Source organism: Fukomys damarensis, unplaced genomic scaffold, assembly GCF_012274545.1.
Source record: "Fukomys damarensis isolate Sample0158 unplaced genomic scaffold, DMR_v1.0_HiC HiC_scaffold_2, whole genome shotgun sequence".
Classification (NCBI taxonomy): domain Eukaryota; kingdom Metazoa; phylum Chordata; class Mammalia; order Rodentia; family Bathyergidae; genus Fukomys; species Fukomys damarensis.
The window spans coordinates 48424899-48442676 of record NW_022900914.1 but is presented as its reverse complement, the minus strand read 5'-3'; the positions used below and the strand labels follow the sequence as shown (position 1 = coordinate 48442676).

At 44.1% G+C, this 17778-nt stretch overlaps 1 protein-coding gene across 6 annotated transcripts in view; it reads left to right on the top strand.

Annotated features, from left to right (window-relative positions):
- Nucleotides 1-17778, top strand: part of Sfxn5 (sideroflexin 5) — a 111781-nt gene that overhangs the window by 25967 nt on the left and 68036 nt on the right. For all 6 annotated transcript variants that reach the window (XM_033764769.1, XM_033764768.1, XM_010609605.3 and 3 more), the window contains exon 3: nucleotides 871-948. In XM_033764769.1, coding sequence (XP_033620660.1) covers nucleotides 871-948 — 78 coding nt within the window. The remainder of the gene's footprint in view (nucleotides 1-870; nucleotides 949-17778) is intronic.

Below are 17778 nucleotides of genomic sequence, written 5' to 3'. Positions count from 1 at the left end.
TTTTTTTTTTTTTTTTGGTTCGGGGATTGAACTCGGGCACTTTCGACGCAGGTGGCGGAACCGCTAAATTATATTCCCAGCCTAGGGCCAGGGATTTAGCTCAGTGGTTCCGCCTCCTGCCTCCAAAGCGCAAGGGCCAGAGTTTGATCCTCGGCACCAAAAACAAAAACAAAACAAAATCCCAGCCTTGCCATTTATCCTTTAATAAGTAAATCTCTGTCAGTGTTTTAAAATGTTGAAAAAAATTATAAAAATATTGCATAAATATATTCTCATAAAAGCTTTCTTTTAAAGCTTTGAATATTGTAATTAAGATTAAATTTCCTTCTGAAAGTCTGGGCTCTTTCCTCCTCCCTTGACCCTGTCACCAGTTTGGTGGGTTTCCTCCTGTCTTTTTCATATATCTACACATATAAATATTCTCATAGAAAATCTGTTTTATATGTGTGAGTGCATTTTGTTCATTTGGTAGAACAAATGGCACCATACTAGTTGACAATTTTTTCTCAAAATATCTTGAAGATATGGCTATGGAATCATGTGTAGCCTACTTCACTTTTATTTATTTATTTTTAATGTATCTACATAGTGCTAGGGCTGCAACCCAGGGCTTCTCAGAGGCTAGGTGAGTGCTCTACCACTGAGCCATACCCTGAGCCCTCTACTTAGTTTTTAAACTGACTAGCATTATTCCATTGGTGGTAACCTTTCTATTGTTTTTTGTGTATCCCATGAACTGAGTGAGGGCTGAGGCCTTGCACTCTGCAGACGTTGTTGCTTTGATTAATACTGATGTGCAGTCCCACTGGGGAATGGTTTTCAGAAGCCCTGGATCTGTGGCTCACAATGTTTTCCTTCTCTCTTCTACAGAGACGCCTCAGAGAGGCTGTGCAGCTGCTGGAGGACTACAAGCACGGGACCCTGCGCCCTGGGGTCACCAATGAACAGGTATCTCTGGTGGGGATGGATGTAGGCAGGTGTGGAGGGAAAGGAAGGACAACTTTGATTGCAGTTGGATGGTTAATACTCCAAAGTTTTTCTTTTTGTCCATAAACTTTATCCCAAAACTTAGAAAAATTAATGTATTTTTCAAAGTATATATAAAGTGTGTACATAGATCAAAAAACCTAACAGGACTACAACACTTGTGAGGGAAAATAGTATGCAGCCCATCCTTCTCCAATTCCCATTCCTGTTCCCTAGAAGCAACTATTTTTAGCTGTATCTCAGATAGAAATCTGTACTTCAAACTTATATACTTAACTATACTGCTATTTCTCAATTAGTTCTTTTGCAGTACCTATTATGGTAGTTGAAGATTCAGCTCTTTTCTCATCCACCCCTATAAATACACTTCCTCTGCCTACTCCACCCCCCTCCCGTGATAGTTATCATGGTTTAAAGGTTTATAATTTAGTATTCATGTTATTATAATTATATAAATAATTTTTACTGCATAGCCAAGTTGGTTGTATCATGATTATGTTTTCTTCTCCTTTTCAACTTTATGTTTTACCTGGAGTTTATACTTGTCTCATTTTCCCATCAGTATTAGTTTCCTTTGCATTGTCTCTAACTTGTTCTGTATTCTCCAGCAGCCTTAAATAATTTCTGTGCCTCATTTCAATTGAAGAGTTTTATCTTTCTGTTCTATCACCCCCCCACCCCTGAAATTTTTCTTTTGGGGGCCCACTTCTCACCAGTTTTAGTTTTGTGTGTGTGTGTGTGTGTGTGTGTGTGTGTGAGAGGAGAGAGAGAGAGAGAGAGAGAGAGAGAGAGAGAGAGAGACAAAGAGACAGAGAGAGAGAGCGTTTTGATATGTAGTTCAGGCTGGCTTTGAACTTACTATGTAGTCCTGGCTGGCCTTGAGCTCTCAATCCTTCTGCTTCAGCCTCCTGAGAGCTGGGATTATGGGCACACACCACAATTCCCTGCAGGTCTTTCTTTTTCTTGATGTATACCATAGCTTTGGTGAAACATTTATTCCAATAGCTCCTGAAAAGGGTAAATAGGAAGAACATTTGGGTTCTTTTATGTCTGAAAAATTGTAATTCTGCACTCAGCTTTAATTGACAGTTTGGGTGAGGACAAAATTATAGGTTGACGATAATTTTTCTTTAAACTTTTGAAAATCATTGCTTTATTTTCTTTTGGCTTCCAATAGTTTTTTGGGTGTTTGTTTGTTTGTTTGTTTGTACTGGGGATTGAACTTGGGTCCTTGTGTTTGCAAGGCAGGCACTGGAACCACTGAGCTAAATCCCTGCCCTGCAATATATCTTTTAAAAGCTCTGATACTAGCCTGGTGTGATGGTCTATACTTATAATTCCAGTGTTTTTGGAAGCTGAGGCAGAAGGATCACTTGAATCAGGAGTTCAAGACCAGTCTGGGCACATAGTGAGATATTCTTGTTTAAAAAAAAAATATGGCCAGCTGTGGTGGCACACATAATCATGTAATCCTAGGAAGCTGAGGCAGGAGGGCTGCTGTGAGTTCAAGACCAGTATGGACTACATAGTGAGTTCAAGTCTAGTCTGAACTACATAGCAAGACCCTATCTCAAAAAAAAACAAATATAAATAAATAAATAAAAATTTTAAAGTCTGATCCATTTAATTCGTGAGTCTTTACGGATGGTCTGTTTCTTTCTTTTTGGAAATATTTATGATTTTCACTTTATCTGTAAAATTATTTCCAAAATTCTTCAATGGTGGGTCTTTTGAAATTCTTTAGATTCTTGGTGACCTCTTTCAATCTGAAGACTCCTGTCTCTTAGTTCTGGTACAAATTTTTGTTCTGTTTCTTTGATGATTTTATTTTATTCTGGAACTATTAGTGAAATACTAGACATCCCAGGCTGACACTAAGAGCTTATCTTTTTCTCTTCTGTCCTCTCACTACAGATCAGATGTGGGGTTAGGGCTTGGGAAAAAGAGCAAGGAAAAAGCTGGATGAGGTTTTTCATCATGGATCCCCTGAAACAGATAATGACAGAGAAGACACACAGTACAGCGAAGAGGAGCACAGGCAGTAATCAGCCAGATTCTAGGGTTTGGCAAGGATTTCTGAGATGTGAGGGAAGAGAAGAGGGCTGTTGCATGACTAGGCACTGTATTTGCTCAGATGCCTTTGTGAGGCCCCAGGGAATAATGAGACATGGGGCAGGGCCTGGTCCTGCAGGCCTGTGCTAAGGTGTTTACACTGCATGCTGGGGCATTGACAGCATCATAGGAAGGAGGCTGCAGTCTCACTCCCATGCTGTGGTCCTTCTTTCTGGCCACTGGCAGTAAGGCTTGCATGGCCTGATCTCAGTAGCCAGAAATAGTGCTCAAGGTACTGTGTCCACTCATGCATCTGCCCTTCTTTCACTCTGCCATGCTCCTGTCCAGCATATTTGCCTCACTCACCTCCTCTGCAAGAGTTTGCTCTCAATTTCTAGCACCTGTGCTTCTTTGCCTGGGCCTCTCCTACTCTATTCCCCTGCTCACCAGCCCTCTTTTCTTCCCTCACATTTCAGAAATCCTTGAAGGGCTTACATGGCCTGACCTCAGTAGCCAGAAATAGTCCTCAGACCCTTGAATGTTCTTCTGCCTGTCAGGGATGGGTCTCCACACCACACCGAAGCTTTCTGATGCCTTGTTTGCTCCTAGCCTCAGCTCCCCTTTGTCCTATTCTTGCTGAGATTGGCCTCTTGAGACCTCTTTCAGCTTACAGAGTTTGGTAAATAAGGCCACCTTTCCCCTATTTGCTCCCTTCAGTGGCTTAAAGCTGCCTGTCCTATTTCCCAGGCCTCTTTGTTTTCTGTCCATGTGCCTCAGAGAGTGGAAGGAGGGGGCCCAGAGACAGCTTGGCATTACCTACGTTTCTCCATTCTGGCTTCTGATGGTGATGCCTACAAGGTCCATCTGGTGGGTGGGTAGCACAGTGCTGAGGTGTGAGCCTGCCACCATGGCCCCCTGGAAGCAGATTTTTCCTCTTCCCTCTTCCCCCTTCCTGGGGCTCTGCAGAGGTTGAGGGATTGGGTCTGCATGGCTCTCACAGTACCTTCTTGACTCTGGCCTCTACAGGCACAGGAACAGAGGGGATAGTGGCAATATGTTGTTTTTGTTACTTTCTCATCATTAGTACACAATGCCCATCACCCACAACTTTAAGGGGAAGGTTTATTTTGGTGCATAGTTTGTGGTGATTTCATTCCCTAGTCTGCAGGCTCCATGAAAGAATGGCATGGTGGAAGTGCCTGGCAGAAGGGAAGCTGCTCATGGCTTCCAAGAGGCAAAGAAGAAGCAGAGAGAGTCAAGGGAGGAGTCAGGAAGGGAGATACATTCTTCTGGGTCACACCCACATTTACCCAGCTCTTTCAACTTGATCCTACCTCCTAACAGCAAGCCAGCTATTACACCCCCATAATTCAGTCACTTTTCAAAAGTCCTGCCTAAGTTTACATGAGGCTTGGTAGGGAGGGTCAGCATCTAGCTATAAACCATAACATTCTACCCCTGGCCCACAAAAGACTCTTACATATCTCTTTATGCAAAATGCATTTAATTAGTATCTAAGAGTTACCATAGTACTAGCAGTTTCAGCATTGCTGAAAAATTCAAGCCCAAAGTCCTCTCTGAGGCTTAAGACAAAATTTTAGCTGTGGGCCCCTGTACAAATAAAACTAAAGAGCCAGGCATTGTGGTGCATGCCTGTAATCCCAGCAACGCTCAGAAAGCTGAGGCAAGAGGATCACTGTAAATTTGAGGCCAGCCTGGACTACACAGTGAGCAAGGCTGAACTGCATAGTGAGACCCTGTCTCAAAAAAAAAAAAAAAAAAAAAAGGTTAAACACTGCTGACATATAATGGCATAGGGTAAACATTCTCATTCCAAAAGGAAGGAATAGCTGGGGATTTAGCTCAGTGGTTCCACTGCCTGCCTCAAAAGTGCAAGGTCCTGAGGTAGATCCCTGGTACAAAAGAAAAAAAAAAAACTTTCCAAAAGGAAAGAAGAAGGTGATAGGAAGGAATGGAACCAAAGCAAAACCAAAACTCAGCAGGACAAATATTAAATTCTTTAGCTCTGTGTCCAGACCAGGGCAAGTTGTGGCCATGAGATGTAAACTCCAAACTCCTCTATGAAATTGCCAGTGGTAGTAGTCCCTATGGTTTCTCTTTGGCTGACTGTGCTCATTCCTTGTGCCTTACCTCAAACATTCTGTTTTGACTTCTGCAGCTTTTTCCCCCATACTTTAAGCTGCACTCTCACTGCTTCACACACTAAGCTCTCAGGGGCACACTTCCTGGTCTTCCAGGACTTCTTCTGAAATCTGGGTGGAAGCCTCCCTGACTCTACAACTCACATTCTACATGCTGTAAAACCAGCACCACATGAAAGATCCCAAGGTCTGCCACTAGCTTGAGCAACATCCAGGCTCCTTTGTATCATGGCTGCAGAGCTCTCTGAGTGCCTGTATGAATGAATGCTATGAATTGAATTCCAGGGAATAAATTCCCTAGATCGCTATTGTTCTATATCATAATGCCATGAGGCTCTCATTTCCGAGCAAAGTCTTTCACGTTTGCAATTTTGAGCCTGCAAAGGGTGCAACCTTGCTGGTTGCTCACATGCCCATAAGGATTTTTCTTGTTGTCCTGACTAAAGTACTTGGTTCTTTTTTTTTGTACCAGGGATTGAACTCTGGTCCTTGCTCTTGTGAAGCAGGTGACAGAAACACTGAGCTAAATCCCTGGCCCATTTGGCTTCTTTTTTTTTTTTTTTTTTTGAGACAGAGTCTCACTATGTAGTTGAGTCTGACCTAGAACTCACTATGTAGCCCAGGCTGGTCTCAAACTCACAGCGATCCTCCTGCCTCAGCCTTCTGAGTGCTGGGATTACAGGTGTGCGCCACCATGCCCAGCTTGGGCTTCTTTTTAATGATAATCTTTTCAGTAATTAAGCTCTCTTCTGCTCCATCTTTGCAGGCACTTGTTTTTTCTGGAAAAATTGAAAACTTTTAAAATGGGCTTTTTGCTCCTGATTTTGAGCATAAACCTGGATAAAAGCCCCCAACAGTATCCAGGCCACAGCCTCAACACTGAATTGCCTTAAAATTTCTCCAGCCAGATTCATTAGTCTTTTGTCCTTAATGTTGATCTCCTGCAGAGCATCAAGACATGAGCAAATTGTAGACAAATCTTTATCTATCTATCTATCTATCTATCTGTCTGTCTAATATCTGTCTGTCTGTCTGTCTTTCTATCTATCTGGTCCTAATTCCAATTGCCATTGGAGTCCTTGTTCCTAACTGAAACTTCCTGAGCCTGATCTTTATAGTCTACATTTCTATCCGCATATCAACATTCTGGTCTTCTGAGCTCCAACCAGAATCTCCCATCAGTTCTGGCTTATATGTGTCTAGGGTTTCTCTAGCTGATATCTCCAAACATTTCCGAACTCCTCCCATGAACCAGTTCCAAAGGTGTCTGAACCACATGGTTAGGTGTAGTTCTAGCATCAACCCCACTTCTGGTACCAAAATCAGTCTTAGTCACTTTCCTCATCATTAAGACACATTTTAAAAACTTTAGATTCTTTGTGTATGTCTGGAGCTGGGAATTTGAATCTTTGAGCTTATTTTTCTTTATTAAATTGCCTTCATACTTGACTTTAAATTTTTATGCATGTCCAGCATTCATGATTTTTCTTTACTACAGAGATTCTAAGAGCAACGAACCAGCATTGTTATATTTTTCCACTGTTCTCAATATATTCTAAACTATTGTATATAGATTCACTAAATTTCTTGCATCTCGCAAGTGGTGAAGTAGGATAATCAATATTGCGTATGATTTTTTTTGGTTCTTGCTGTGTAGTTCAGGTTGGCCTTGAACTCACTGTGTAGCCAAGGCTAGCCTCAAATCACAGTGATCCTCCTGAGTACTGGGATTTCAGGCATGTAATACCACGCCTAGCTTGTGTATGACTTTAAAAAGTTCACACCACAGATTTTCACTATTCTCTACACTATCAGAAAGAGACTATGGCAACTTTAGAACTTATCAAATTAGAGGGCCAACTCCAGGAACCACTAAACCAAAAAGAGTGATTCATCCTTACAGTTCTGTTTCTCTATTTCTCTAGAACCACTTCTGGTACTAAAGTCTCTATCAGTTAAGGGTTCACTAGAGGAGCAGAATATATCTATATCTATATCTATATCTATATCTATATCTATTATAAAGGATTTACTAAGTCAGCTTGCAATTGCCACCTGTGGAATCAAGGGTGGAAGAATGCAGAATGGCCTTTCACATGCTAGAGAGATGGAGAATCCAGTCAAAGGTTGAAGGCCTCAGTTTACTGCAGAGTTCAGTGTGATGCTGTGTCTAAAAGCCAAAGTGTCTGTTCTGGAAGGCTGAAGAGTCTGTGCTGAAAGCCTTAAGGAACTGGAGGCAAATACCTAAAGGCAATAGTGAAGACCAGAGCTCCTCCAAAGAAGAAAAGGGAAGAATTCCTTCTTTCTCTCTTTTTTTTTATTTTGGTACTGAGGATCAAATTCAAGACCTTGTGCTTATGAGGCAGGAGTTGGCACCACTGAGCTAAATCCCCATCCCCCTTCCTTCCCTTTTTATTCCATCTGGGCTCCAGGCCTATTGGTTGGTGCCATCCACATCCTGGGTCTTTCCTCCTCAGTTTGTGGCCTACATGTCAGTCATCCACAGACACACCCAGATCTGTGTTCCATGAATCCACTAGATGTTTCTTAATCCATTCAAGTTGACATATCACAATTAAAAATCACATGTGTCTAGAGTTAGTGATCTAGAATTAAGGAAAGCTCTGATTCCTGGCCCAGGCTACCTCTGACCAAAGATCACATATATGCTATGTGAAGTGACCCAGGGCAGTTCTCGGTCTCAGAGTGGACAATGGCCCAGCCTGCACCTGTGCTATGGTGCACCATTGTCCTTTTGAAGATGTGTGGGCCAGAATCCCATGGGTGGTCCTGCAGTCTGTGAGCCTGTGAGCTGCTGTTCTGGGCAGTGCTAGGTAACTTGTGTGTGGTGTTTCTTACTCAGTTTGTTATCAAAACTGCCCTCCAGTTGTAGTGTCTCACCAGTGGATATGCTTGAGTGTGTCCAGTTGATACCAGGGATCAAACACAGAACCTTGCATTTGCAAGGCAGGTGTGGTGGCACTGTGCTAAATCCCTAGCCCTGTACCCTTGTTTTTTGTTTGTAGGCAGAAGATATCTCCTCCACAAATTACTGTCTTGTTAAAAAGTTGCTACAGCAATGAACAGTGAGTCCCAAGGATAAAATAAATATAAATATAGTTTATTCTTTGGGCTTAGCAGGTAGAAATTAGATATGCTAAGAACCCTAATGAGGATGTCAGCCCTCAGTTAAGCAACAAAGCAATAGTTAAGCAAAAATGCACTCATAGGCATAGCCAACAAAGTTTCTGCCTGTTGACTCTGATTTCTGTACTTATATATATATACTGAGGCTTTGCTGGAGTGGTTTGACATGGATGGAAATAGGTGAAGTTAAGTAAATAAGGCCACTATCATGGTGAGCCACCACTACTCACTGCATCTTAGCAAGTGCTAGGGAACACATTAGGTACTAGCACTTTGTGCATTTTATCTCAATCAATCTTCATAGAAGCCTATTTGGTAGGTGTCTTAGTCACTTTCCTTGTTGCTGGGACAAAAACTTGACACCTGCAACTTATAGGAGGAAGGGTTTATTTTGGCTCATGTTTCAGTTCATGACCAGCTGATTTCGAAGAGGAAACAGCAGGCTGGGGATTTAGCTCAGTGGCGCCATGCTGGCCTCGCAGGCGCAAGGTCCTGAGTTCAGTCCCTAGTGATGGTGGTGGGGACGATGACAACATGGTAGAAAAAACCTGCTCACATTGTGGCAGCCAGGAAGCAGAGAGAAGAAGGGAGCTGAGGAGGGAGATATACCCTCCAGCTCACACCCCTAAGCAACCCATATCCCTTAACCAGGTCTGGCCTCTAACAAGTCAGCTATGTACCCCATGGTTCATTGTCTTCCCAAAGCCCCACCTTTGAGTATATGAAGCTCTTAAGGGACATATAGATAATAAACCACAACAGGAGATACCTATATCAACCCCATTTTATAGGCAAGAAAACAGGCTCAGAGAAGTCACATACGAAGAATGTGGTGGAATGGTGAACTAACAGTGGGCCTGATTCAGCGGGAGCGACATTCCTTGTAAGTCATCAACAATAGCCAAGAAGCAGAAAGGAGTGGAGAGACATATGGAGAAAGAGGGCCAGAGATAGAGGTAGTGGCAGAGGCTGAGAGATGAAATCACAAGATGAGATGAGAACAAGTTGGAGAGGAAGTTGGGAAGTCACAGGCCAGATTGTGAAAGTCTTTGTAAACCAAGTGGAGATACTTGATGTGTCGAATGGGGCAAGAAGAAGCTACTAAAAGCAAGTCTTGAGCAAGGGTGTGGCATGCAAGTAGTATGGTGGGAGCATCAGCGGGATAGCAGTGCCGGGTGGGTGGTCTGAGAAGAGGAAGGGCTGTTACAGAAACCTCCCTTGAAGCTACAAGAGTAATCAGGGTGCAGTGAGCTGGTCTCTGGGAAGTTCTGTAGGCTCCCAAGTGGGGGCTCTGCCATCATTCCACCCAGGAACCAAACAGCCTTTGTGAAGTGCCTGCTCTGCCCGGAGTACCGCGCACTGGCAGCTTGGAGCTTGAGAGCAGGGTGATGTCTGTCTGCAGCTTGCCAAGAAGAGAGTGCAGCTGGGATGTAAGAGATCCTGCAGGTCTCCTCCTCCGGCAGAGAGGAAATGGATCAGTCATGTTTGGACACTGCTGGAAATAGCAGAGCAAATACCAGAGGCTTAAAATTACTTGCACTTCGATCTTTTGTGGGTTTCATAGTTTTGTCAAATCTGGCTGAAGGGAAGGCAAGGCAGACTCCCTGGCCTCCTTAGAGCCTCAAGTACTGGGGATCTGATTAGCACGTTTCTTCTCTGGTCAGCCCAGCATGGCCCTTACCATCACACAAGTGGGCAAGTGAACTACATTAGCAGAGCCACATGCTTGCAGTGCAAAGGGCACTGGGTGCTGTACGTGCACCTCTCTGCTGGGTCACTGCAGTAGCTCCTCAGTGGGCTCCCCCTTCTCCCTGGCCCCCACATCCATTCCCAATGCCACAGTCAGAGGATGTGTGAAAACATACATTGCATTATTTGTTCTTCTGCCCCAGGATTTCTCAGCCTTGGCAATGTTGGTATTTGAAGCTGAATAGTTCTTTATTGCAGGTCTGGCCTGTGTCCTGTAGGTTGTTTAGTTTCATCCCTTGTTTCTACTCACCATATGCCCATAGCACCCCCTCTCCAGGCACGACAACCACAGCTGTCTCTAGATGTTGGCAAATATCCCCTGGGTGCAAAATCACCTTACATGGAGCTACTGTTTGGTAGGAATTCTATCGCATCACCCATTTCCCTCAGAGTAAAAGCTGCAATCCTGAACACAGCCTGCAAAGTCCTCAGTCCCCTCTGACCTTGTCCCCTCCGCTTAACTAGCCTCCCTATTGTTCCTCAGACATGCCTGACAGGCTCACCTCTGCTGCTCTGTCTGCCACAGCAGTTTCCTATCTGATGTCTGCAGGGCTTACCCTTTCCTTTGAGTGTTTTCTCCAGTTTCATCTCTGAGACCCACCCTGACCATCTCAATGCTGTAACTTCTGACCCCACACTCCTCTTCTTTATTTCCTGAAGTGTATGTCCTAACATTTGAGAGAATTTACTTATTATTTTTATTGTTTATTTTCTGTCCCCCCTTCCTATAAATTCCATACAAGCAGAGCTTTTTGTCTTTTTTTTTAACCATTGATGTATCCTTAGCACTGATAGCAATGTTTGGGATATAGTAGATGCTCAATAAATAGAGTAATACTTTGGTTCACGAGTGCTTTTGTTTCACAAAAGCATTTGGCAAAATTTTGCTCTTGTTTATAAACTCTGCATTGGGTAACAAACATGACAAGGACACCTTCCTCATACAAACACAAACACAGCCATAACCTCTAAAATCGTAAAACAAAATAAGTTCATAAAATGAGATGCCACTGAATTTATTCACTGAATAAATGAATTATTAATTTTGACAATAACCTCAAAAGTAAATGTTCATTATCCTCATATTACAAATTAGGAAGCAGAGACTCAGAAAGATTAAATAAGTTGTACCAAATCGCATGGCCAGCAAGTGGGAGATCTAGAACTCAAACTAGTTCAACTCTGGGGTCTGTCCTTTTGCTGAAGACAAGTCATGTGGGTAAGGGATAGAGTGCCAAAGCAGGTACAGGGTCTTTCTTCTTTCATGAGTCTGTAGAATTGGGGTATCTTCACCCCACACAGATTTCTACTGGTACATATTACCTGGGAGTTACCATGGCAATGAAATTAATGGTGAAGTATAATGCAATTGGCCCAAATGATAAATTAGAAGTTCTTTTTGTTTGTTTGATGGAGGCATCCTTTGCCTTACAGAAGGATCCCCTTGAGGCTGTGTTTAATTACCTTCTGGAGGTTGTTTTAAATAGGCTGTCTTTGCTGCCTGAGGAGGTTTGGGGAAGCAGAGAGCCAGATGGGAGGCGGGGCCTGGGCAGTGGCTCTTTCTCTGGGTGTCCTGCTCTCCTAGAAGCAGGTGGGACCCATCCCTGCCCCTCTCTTGTTCTCTACACAGATTCAGAGTTCAGAGGACGGCTCAGCTGAGACACTGGCTGTTCTGAAATCAGCAAACTTCTGCACTGCTCCAGCCCCCAGAGGGCTTCCCCCTCCCTACTCTGTCCTCATTCCCCAAGTTGGGAAATTAAGCTAAGTCCAAAGTCACATATTTATACTGCTTTGTCTCTGGAGCCAGTCAGTCCCAAGGGTTTGGGGCTTCACATCTTCATGTTCAGCCAGAGACACAGAGGGACCTCGGCCAAGGCTAGATGATTCCAGATCAGTTAGGGACTATAGTTTGAAGGAGGTGTGTTTCTGTGGGCTGTGGGTGGGAACTGTTCAGGGGGCTCCCTGGCCTAGATTCACAGTGTGGGTGGCCATCTACTGCTTCTCGGTTGGCCTTCTATGGAATGTGCTTTTGGGTAGTGCTGGCCACCATTTCTGCATCTAGTGCTTAATTTGTGGGTCCAGCAGGTGGCAGGGGAAAGCCCCAACCCAAGGAGTGAGACTTGAGTCCTTTTTACACTGCAGATTGTAGGACAGGAAGGAGCCCGGGACAGACTTGCTCCACCTCCGGCCTGATTTGTTTTTAAAACCATGCACATGAGAGGTGTGAGATGACTTGCCCAGGAAGGTCAGGCAAGTCAGTGACTGAGCCAGATGCATGACCCTGACTGTTGTCACTGCAGCCTGTGATGTGATGAGCCCCAAGATGAGATCAGATTATGACTAGTAATTTTCCTTGAATACAGAGATCTTCCTCTCCTCCAACCCCAAACCCTTCTGAGGCTGGTGCTGTGCCAGATTCCACAAGAAGCACCTCAGAATCCGATGTGGAGGCGCACACCTACAATTCCAGCACTCTGGGAGGCTTAGGCAAGAGGATTGTAAGTTCAAGCCCAGCCTGGGCAATTTAACAACTTATCAAGATTCTGTCTCCAAATTTTAAAAAGGGCTAAGGATGTAACTCAGTGCAAGCACCTTAAGTTCAATCCCCAGTATCACCAGTATTGCTCAGTATCACTCCTTCCTCTCTTCCTTTGAAAACCTTTGCCCATATTATGAGAGGCAGTTTCATATGACTGCAAAGGGCTTATACTAATGAGAGGTATCCTAGGTGCTATAATAAAAAGAGGCCAAAGTGTAACACTTTTATTTTTCAAGTGTCTGTGCTCTACAGGATCGTGCAGGGGCCACAGCACCTTCCACCATGCTTCTCTAGTGTCTTCTGGAGTGATATGCTGTCTGCATAGCCACACCTTTGCTCTGGCTTGCAGGAGGGACAAAAGTGCAGGCTGGAGGGAAGGCACTGGCCGGCAAAGGCACATCTCACTCCCCCTGTCTCATGGGCAAACTTAACTGCAAAGGAGGCTGGGGGATGGGAGATGAAGTTGTTCACCTGCCAGCTGCCATTCTCTGACAATGAAGAGGACATAGATTTTCTTGGACAGTTAATGGTCTAAACCATAGAGATCAATTAAGGGCTTGAATGTTACACACTATTTTTATTTTTGAGGCAGGGTCTTGCTATGAAATCCAGGCTAGACTCAAACCCACTATGTAGCCCAGGCTGGCCTCGAACTGGTGACAATCATCCTGTGTCGGCTTCCTGAGTGCTGGATTACAGAACTGGACCATTGTACTCAGCTATTTCTATTTTCCTAATGGTTAACTTTAGTTTTTTTTCTTTTGTACTACTGGGGATACAGCCCAGGGCCTCACAAATGCTAGGTAAGCACTCTACCATGGAGCTACTCCCCAGCCCTACTTTTATTTTTTTAAACAATTATATATGAATAGATAATATATAAACAACATATAAAATTTTAGAGGTATAAAAAGAACAGAAGAAAGGGTCTCTCTTTTCCATGTCTCCCAATTACCCACTTCCCCTCCTTAAAGTAACCATTGATCCCGCCTCCATCATGCCAGAGACATCTATATAATTTATCCTTTTTCTTTAAATGCTTAAGATATCATAATGATAGCTTGGATGAAATTCACTGGAGCATGATTTGTAATAGTTCTCATAAAAATATGACAGTCACATACACACACACACCAAATATTGTGTGATTCCAATAATATCAGGTGCCTAGCATAGTCAAATTCATAGACAGAAAATAGACTAATGATTGACAAGTGCTGGGGTGGGGAGCAGGGGTGGAGTGTGTTGGGTGGGTACAGAGTTTTAGCTGGGGAGAATGAAATAGTCCTGGGGTAGATAGGATGACTTAATGCTACCGAGCTGTACACTTCAACATGGTTAATATGGTAAATTTTATGTTATGTATGTTTTCCCACAATAAAAAAGGAAAATAGTATAAAATCCACCAATAGTGAGACAGTTTATTTTTATATTTTTGTAGTGCTAGAGATGGAACCCAGGGCCTCATATATGCTAGACAAGAGTTCTACCCACTGAGCTGCATGTACCTCTAGCCCAGGACACCTTATAATACACTTGTCAGAGATTTCCATTTGGGAGAGGAAGGCTGCTCTATGGGCAAGGAGGTAGAAAGAAATCAAATATGTTACATGCCTCAGGGCAGAACAGTGTGCAGTGTGTGTAGCATTTAGAGACAGGTGCGTGTGGTCATTAAGAGCAAGGCTTTGGAGTCATACTGCTTGCATTCAAATCACTGCATGTTCTGGGACTTTGGGCAAGTCATTTAACCTATCTGTGTCTCAGTTCCACATTGGTAAATGGGAATACACTACTCCCAAATGCCAGGGTTGTCAAGGAGATTAAGTTTTAAGTTAAAATTGAAACTGAAATTAAATTAAGAGATACAAGGCTTGAGACAGCACATGTTCACTTATGGGACTGGATGAATGGGATGAACAGATGGGAGTGGAAGGATGAGTGGACCTGAGTCAGAGGTCAGAGCTGTAGTTCTGGTCTCTACAAGTGCGGGCGTGGCACTAGGCATTGGTTTCCTCATCTGTCCTGTAGGAACAGGTTTCTGCACCTGAGAATCTGATAGTTCATGGGAGGGAAAGTGTTCAGCAAAATGGAAGAGCACGGAGCTGTTATGGTGGCTTTGGGCTGGGCTTTGTCTATGGCACTGGTCGGGGTGGGGTCCATCTGGGTGGGGTCACATCTAGGGCTCTAGGCTCCCAGGAAGTCCTGTAGTCACCCCTGTTACACTCTGGCAGGCCTCTGCACACTGGTACAGTTGGGGAAGTTGGTCTCTGAGGGTCATGATGCAGCCTGGCTCACGAGTTGTGGTGCTGGTGTTGATGGGAAGGGAGGATCTGCTTGTAAGGAGGGTTCTGGAACCTCAGAGTCCAGAACCATTCAAGTGCCAGCCCTAAGACTCAGAACATACAGTCATCCTAGACAACCTCAGATATTAGTTCACTGCAGAGGGCCTGGGATAGTAGAGAGGACCATCTCTATCTGCCATCAAGCCCCAGGGACCCTGGCAGGGCCACTTCCTCCCTCTGAGATAAGTTACTCTGTGTGAAAAGAACCTCCCTACCTCCCAGGAATGCTGGGTTAATGAGACAGTGGAAATGAAGTTACTCTGGAAGATGATTAAATCCCTTAAAAATAGTGCTCATTTGAATTTCTTCCTTTATTTTAGGCAACCATACTGAGCACGTTCTATGAGTCAAATATTTTATATATACCTATCTCGTTTAACCGACTGTATTAATCATATTAAGCCAAGTACTCTAATAAAGCCCCAGATTTCAGTCGCTTATAGCAGTAAGGTCTGTTACTCACATCTGAATCCAGTACAACTCACTGGCTTGGCATGTGCTGTTGTTTGGGAACTATGTTCCCTTTCTGGGCTTCCCTGTCCTCTACTGGGCTTTTCTGATCCTTTGTGGGAGGCCTTGGGGCCAGGAGAAGTGGTGATCATCATTCCCACCCTCAGTCCACTAGCCAGCACCCAGACTTGGGCCACCTCACCTGACTGCGGGGAGCCAGGGAAATGCAGGTATAATAACTGTGCTCCCAGGAAAAAGCAGACTAGGTCAGGGGACACCCAACACCGCCTCTTCCTGATCCCTGCAACAACCCTCCATTTTACTGATGGAGAAACCAAGGCACAGAGGCAGCATTTTTTGTAAGGCCATGCATGCACTAAGAGGCAGAACTGGGATTTGTCTCCCAGCTTGTTTAATTTTTTCATTGCATCTTCTTTTTCTTTTGGGTCTTACTCTCTGAAGGTACTATCATGTTTTTAGAGCTTTCTTTATTTTCTGTGTTGTCTCATTTCCTGGGGAATTCTATTCTATATATGTGCATGGTGGCTCTCTGAGCAAAGATCTTTTTAATTTAGGGCCTCCAAATATCCATATATGTACAGGCAGAGTACATCATTTATGGGTCTCAATGCAAAATTGAAGTGCAAGATCCTTGTTTAAAAGGCAGGTGAAAAAAGCAGAAAAAAGAGCCTTTTGAGGTGGCACACACCTGTAATCTCAGCACTTGGAGAGGCTGAGACAGCACTTGGTGAGTTTGAACTTAGTGGCTTAAGGGCCTTACCTCAAAATAATTAATTAATTAAAAAAAACTTTTAGTGCTCAGTGGCACTGCACCTGCCCCACAAGCACAAGGTCCTGAGTTCGATCCCTCGTACCAAAAAAAGATTTTTTTTTTTCAAAGGCTGGGGATGTTGCTAAGTTAAGGTCCTGGGTTCAATACTCAGTACCATAACAAACACCCCCTCCATAAGAAAAGAAAGCCACAAACTATTAAAAAAATACTCTTCCCTCTTTTCTGTGAGATCTCTCATCCTTCCTTTTCCTTCTCCCTCTTCCTCTTTCTCCCTCTTCCTCCTGGGACAAGTGCAGACCCTCACAGGTGGCTCAATGTAGAGCCCTATCCATTCTACCCCATTGTCCCTGAACCCAGCCCTCTCTCTAGAGTGGAGGGTGGTAGTGGTCACTGTGTGGCCTCCAAGGTAGTAGGAGACAGGACCATGTGTGACCTGAGGCTGCAGGCCCCCAGTACACGATCTACTGTCTGCTGCTCTCCACATACACACCATAAATTCAAAGATGAAGCAATACCAGAACCCATACAACAATCACAGTGCAGCAAACCCCTAGGACAGAGTCTCTTACTCAGTGCTGCTGGTAGCATGTCCTTGGAGTCTCTTCATGGGTTGTTTTTTTGGGAGCATTCGTGTTTCCCAGAGAAAGGGTCACCATCCTCCTGTCTTGCTTCCTGGGGCTGAATGCAGAAAGGCTCCACCACTGGGCTGCTCTGACCCTTCTCTGCAGAATAAACTTCCATCTCCCGAGCCGGGGCATAGAGCTTTTCTGGTACAGAGCCCACTTACTTTCTGCTGAGCCCCATCTGGGACACATGGGGCTCACTGCGGCCTGCCATGGTGTTGCTGGTCATTCATTCGTCAGCTCTCCACACTCAAAGCTGTGTGCATCTCCTGCCTGCTTGCATGAGGTCTGCAGCTGGCCTATTCCTTGGCCATGTTCTTCTGGAGGGTTTGGAGGGAAGCAGAGAACCCTGTGCATTGCACCACTATGTTTAACCAGAAATCAGTTGAGTCTTGGGTAGACTTCTATTTTAGAATGTGAGATTCCTTCACCAAACATTTATTAGGCACCTACTGTGTGCCAGGCCCTGTGGAAGGTGCCAGGAGCTGGTACTGAAAAGCAAGTTCCTGCCTCCCAGAGGCTGGACTGCAAACCCAAAGGTGAGAGGACCTAGAAATGGCAATTTGTGATTGGGGGTGATGTAGGGAGGTCACGAGTCTACCCAGGGCTGGGAGTTTCATCTTAGACCAAGCCTGGGCTTGGTGGATGTACTTCAGAGAGAAAAGAACCAGACTTGCGTCATTTATCCCTCTCTGTTACTCGTTTTTTGCTTACTTTTCCACTCACAGTGATTCTGCACTTGTTTTATAATTTTCTCTTCAAACCTGCTTCCCTATTATTATTTTTTTAAAAACTTTCTGCTTCTAATCTTCTTGGCCTGAAATAGCAGACAATCAAGTGTTTGCAGCATATCTAAAATAAGCATTAATTAGGCTGTGAAATAAGGTTTGAGAGACTCAGCTATGCGTATAAAGTATCAACTTTAACATCAATT